Source organism: Phaethon lepturus, unplaced genomic scaffold, assembly GCF_000687285.1.
Source record: "Phaethon lepturus isolate BGI_N335 unplaced genomic scaffold, ASM68728v1 scaffold22236, whole genome shotgun sequence".
NCBI lineage: Eukaryota > Metazoa > Chordata > Aves > Phaethontiformes > Phaethontidae > Phaethon > Phaethon lepturus.
In genome coordinates, this window is record NW_010548560.1 from 6,440 (window position 1) to 11,046 (window position 4,607).

General features: G+C 61.0%; 1 protein-coding gene across 1 annotated transcript in view; it reads left to right on the plus strand.

Annotated features, from left to right (window-relative positions):
• LOC104623055 (serine/threonine-protein kinase/endoribonuclease IRE1-like) overlaps positions 1-4,607 on the plus strand; it is a 10,005-nt gene that overhangs the window by 4,187 nt on the left and 1,211 nt on the right. The window contains exons 11-19 of the mRNA XM_010290014.1: positions 9-185; positions 494-734; positions 1,001-1,091; positions 1,692-1,881; positions 2,637-2,736; positions 2,940-3,139; positions 3,871-4,018; positions 4,131-4,258; positions 4,470-4,593. Of these exons, the coding sequence (XP_010288316.1) occupies positions 9-185; positions 494-734; positions 1,001-1,091; positions 1,692-1,881; positions 2,637-2,736; positions 2,940-3,139; positions 3,871-4,018; positions 4,131-4,258; positions 4,470-4,593 (1,399 nt within the window). The remainder of the gene's footprint in view (positions 1-8; positions 186-493; positions 735-1,000; positions 1,092-1,691; positions 1,882-2,636; positions 2,737-2,939; positions 3,140-3,870; positions 4,019-4,130; positions 4,259-4,469; positions 4,594-4,607) is intronic.

The window sequence follows — 4,607 nt, forward strand, 5'->3', positions numbered from 1 at the left end:
TGTGGCAGGTGCTGGCCCCGAGGGGCCGGGAGGAGCCGGCTGTCCGCAGCGAGGGGCAGTTCCAGCCGGACCCTGCGCCGAGGGAGCAGGTGGAGGTCTACCCTGAGGCCGGCAGCTGGGACCTGGTGATGGCTGGCGTCGGCACGGCCTTGCTGGGCGGGGGAGTCTTCTTCCTCCTTTTCATGGTGAGTGGTGGCCGCTGGAAGAGCCCATCGCCTGCTACACAAACACCACTTCTGAAGGGCTGGGGACTTGCTTTTTTCTTGTCCTTGTGGCACAAGCAGCAGCGCCATCGCTGCAATGAGCCGTGCAGCTCCCACGCTGTCTCGTACGCCCTCGCGGTAATGCGCCGAGGCAGTGAGCGGCTTGCTGCTGGCTGGGCAGGAGACGGGCAGGGGACAGGCAGCACACACGCTGCCTGTGCCAAGCCCTGACGATGCCCCGCCTCTGCTCTGGGCGCAAGAGCTGAGTGCTGCCATGGTTTGTGTTCCAGAAACTGCAGAAGCAGCATGCGGTGCAGCAGCAGCAGCTGGAGAAGCAGATTCAGCTCCTGCAGCAGCAGCAGGAGATGCTGCTCCCGGGCCAGGTCTCTGGGGAGGGCATCCCTGCAGAGCCGGGCCTGAGCCGGGGAAATGCATCGCAGCTCTCGCAGAGCTCCAGCCCCTTGAGCCGCCTGAAGGACCTGGCTAATGGGATGGTCAGCCCGGATTCGGCTGTCCCCACAGCTGCTGAAGGTGCGTGCAGGGAATGGGCAAGGCGCGAGGGGCTCTCTGGCTGTAGGTGTTGTCACCCAAAGGAAGAGCAGAGATGCCCCACAGATGAGAGGGCTGCAGCCCAGCTGAGATGGGAGGAGATGCAGGACTTGCTCCTGGATAAACATGGGCTAGAAAAGCAATTGCAAGAACAGGGCTGAAGAAACAGCCAGGTGATAAAAAGAACGGTATGGCCTTTGTATAGGACTAAGGCTTATAGGCTAAAGGATGGCTGTCTTCCTCTGCAGATGCAGAACCAGATGTGATTGTAGTTGGGAAAGTTTCTTTTAACCCCAAGGATGTGCTGGGCCACGGAGCTGGAGGAACCTTTGTCTTCAGGTGGGTGGCACGCAGGATGCCTGCCCTCACTCCACTCTCATTCTCCTGGGAGCCGCAAGGATGGTGCCAAGGCAGCTCCTTCCCTGGGTGGTGACTGGTGGTTCAGGGGCTTTTGTGAATGGGTTGCCACTCTCCCCTTCTCATGAAACCCATGTGGGGATCTGGGCTCGTGGCCTTCGGCAACCAGGTACTGGCAGGGCAGGTCTCCCCCTTGCACCACCGCCCTCTCCTCCCCTTCCTCTCCTGCCTGCACCAGGCTGTCGGGCAGCTGGGCTGTGCCTGCTGCAGGCAGCCCTCGGCAGGTCTAGTCCCTCGTAAGGTTCCCCTGGGTCTGGCTGAGCCCCTTTCCCCAGCACTAAACACACCAAAAAGCAAGGGAGGTTATATTCCTACAAAAAGGGGAACCTGAGCCCCCGGTTTCCAGCTCGCTGCAGAGGTTTCTGCCTGTCCATGGCTGTGACAAGTCTGTGGGAGCCACTCCGAGGTGGCCCATGCTGACAGCCCTGAGGGGCAAGTTTCCAGCATCGGCTGGAGCCTGGTGGGGCTGTACATCTGCAGTGTTGGGCTCTGCACGGTCGCCACCATCGTCTTTCCACGCAGGGGACAGTTTGATGGCCGGAATGTGGCCGTGAAGCGCCTCCTGCCCGAGTGTTTCCATCTCGTGGACCGGGAGGTCCAGCTGCTCCGGGAGTCGGATGAGCACCCCCATGTTGTCCGCTACTTCTGCACCGAGAAGGACAAGCAGTTCCACTACATCGCCATCGAGCTCTGCTCTGCCACGCTGCAGGAGGTGAGCCCGCAGCCCTCTCCCTGCCCGGTCCTGGTGGCACGGGGCCGGCTGCACGTGGCTGCTGCTGTGGGGCTGTGGATCCATCCTGGATGTCCCTATCCCCGTGTTTGCAGGCTGGGCCCCAGGGATTTCGTCTGTGCCGTTAGGGAGGCCCTGCAGTGCTCCCGTGGGAGCAGGGTGCTGTGTGTGCCCGAGGGCAGCAGCTCCTGGGTTCGGAGCCCTCTTTGGGGTTCCCGGCTGGCCTCGGGCATACAGCCCTGCTGCAAACCCCCTTCCCAGCAGTCAGAGGGAGCGGCGGTCGGCTCGGGCATGGGCAGGCGGTGAGATGCTTTGGAGAGGCAGAACAGCCAGCCCTGCTCCTGCGTCAGCCAAGCCCCAGCCCTTCTCCTGCCGATTTGCCCTTCGGGAGGGACCAAGGCAGCTCTGAGCCCCGGTGACAGTAAGGGCAGTTCTTCACATGCTGGGAAGAGACTCGGCATGGGGGAGGAGAAGCATCCTTTTACGCTCTGTAAAGGAGTGTTGCTGAAGCTGTGGAGGTCCGAGGACACAAGCGAGGGCAGTTTGCTGCAGAGGGAATAGATGCCAACTGGTAGACCTGGAAAGAGCAAGCCTCGGGCACAAATAGCCTCCACATGGGCTTGTGTCCTTCTACCTGAGTCAGCCTAGTGAGAAGTCTGACTCCTGGCAAGCCTTGCTGTGGTTGTCCCAGGAAATCAGGCCTCAGTTCATCTCTTTCTACCTCTTGTGTGTTCCAGTACGTAGAAAGCCCCAGCTTCGACCGTCGCAGCCTGGACCCGGTGTCTCTGCTGCGTCAGACCATGTCCGGGCTGGCCCACCTCCACTCCCTCAGCATTGGTAAGAGGGCAGCACCCCGCTGCCACGCATGCCCAGCCGAGCAGACTTGGTCCTGTCCTCAGCCGAGGCTGTGGGCTTCGGGCAGCAGTTGGCGGCAGCGGCAGCATGCGGGGAGGCCAGCAGAGCCCTGTTCTGGTGGCAGCCCCACCCCTGCTTCAGCCCTGCCGCTGCATTGGCAGGTGACACTGCCTACTCTTTTCCAGTCCATCGTGACCTGAAGCCCTGTAACATACTCATCTCTGTCCCGAATCGCCACGGGCAGATCCGAGCCGTCATCTCCGACTTTGGCCTCTGCAAGAAGCTTCAGGGGGGACGACAGAGCTTCAGCCTCCGCTCCGGCATCCCTGGCACTGAGGGCTGGATCGCGCCCGAGGTGCTGCAGGAGGCCCCGAAGGAGAACCCTGTCAGTGAGCCGCGGACGCCTCCCCTCGCCTAGGGTGCTCCTTGAGCCCTTCGTGGCAGAGTGCCCCGTGCTGGCGGCGGCCTCGCGGTGTGCTGCCAAAATGTGCAATTGAGACAAAAGCTCTGAGAGCCCAAGCCAGCCCACATGCAGAGCACCAGTGCTCCTTGCCGGGACCACCGTAGTCAGCAGCTGGCCCTGCTCTCCTGCCCTGGCAGGGACAGTGCCCGGCTATGTTCCGCACAGGGCGCTTCATCTTGCTACAGTCCTTGGAAATCCGGGGCGGGGAGGTCAGAGGGGGTCGTGGCTCACTGCAAAGGTTACGCTTCCACTTGTCTGTTTAGCCCAGGGAATCCTGTTCCTGCTGGAAGCCGGTTGCTGTACTGGTCCCTGGCAGAGCATGTACTGGTGCTGGCAGCGTGCTCCTCATAACCTCGTACCGGGGTCAGTTGCACAGCTGGGAGAGACGCCAGCAGCCCTGGCGCGTCCGTCTGGGCATGAAGTCCTGAATATTGTCTGTGCTTCTGAAAACCTCTTCCCTGATAAGGACCGGACATGATGGGTGCTTCACTGGCTCCAGAGAGCGGGGCAGGCAGGAGCCCTGCTGTGATGCATTTTCCAGCAGCTCTGTAGGACGAAAACAAACATTCACGTAAAAGAATGGAAAAGCGGGGAGGCAAAAGCATTCCTCGCCCTTTGCTGTGAGGGTCACATCTCCCCTTCATGTTTTGCAGACATGCGCGGTGGACATCTTTTCAGCTGGCTGCATCTTCTACTATGTGGTATCAGGAGGGCAGCACCCGTTTGGGGACAGCTTGCGGCGACAGGCCAACATCTTGTCGGGCTCTTATCAGCTGAGCTGCCTGCAGGAAGAAGCTCATGGTGAGACCTTTCCCTGAAGGCACGTCCCTGCCAGGTAGCCCTGAGCCAAGGGGCGCAGCTCCCAGTCCTTCTTGGAGGAGTTAGTTGTCCATTGTGTTGTTTCGCTTACCAGACAAGCTTGTTGCACGAGAGCTGATTGCGGCAATGATCAGCCCCGAGCCCCAGCGCCGACCCTCGGCCCCCATGGTCCTTGTGCATCCCTTTTTTTGGAGTCAAGAGAAGCAGCTGCAGTTCTTCCAGGTGAGCGCATGCCGTAGGTGTGCTCCTGAGAAATAAGTGCTGGAAACAGCCATATCTAGGTCAATGTCCTCATTTTGAGCTACTTGAGCAAGAGATGGAGGGGGTCCCTGGGTTTGGGGTCAGGGCCAACCCATCCCTGGCTCTGTTCCCTGCTGTTGGACGGGGCAAGGGCAGCCCCATACCCGCCCCATCCCTCCTATGGGGCACGCAGGATGTCAGCGATCGCATCGAGAAGGAGCCTGCCGAGGGGCCCATCGTCTCGGCCCTGGAGACAGGGGGACGGTCGGTGGTGAGGACCAACTGGAGGATGCACATCTCCCTCCCGCTGCAGACAGGTGAGCGCGCAGGG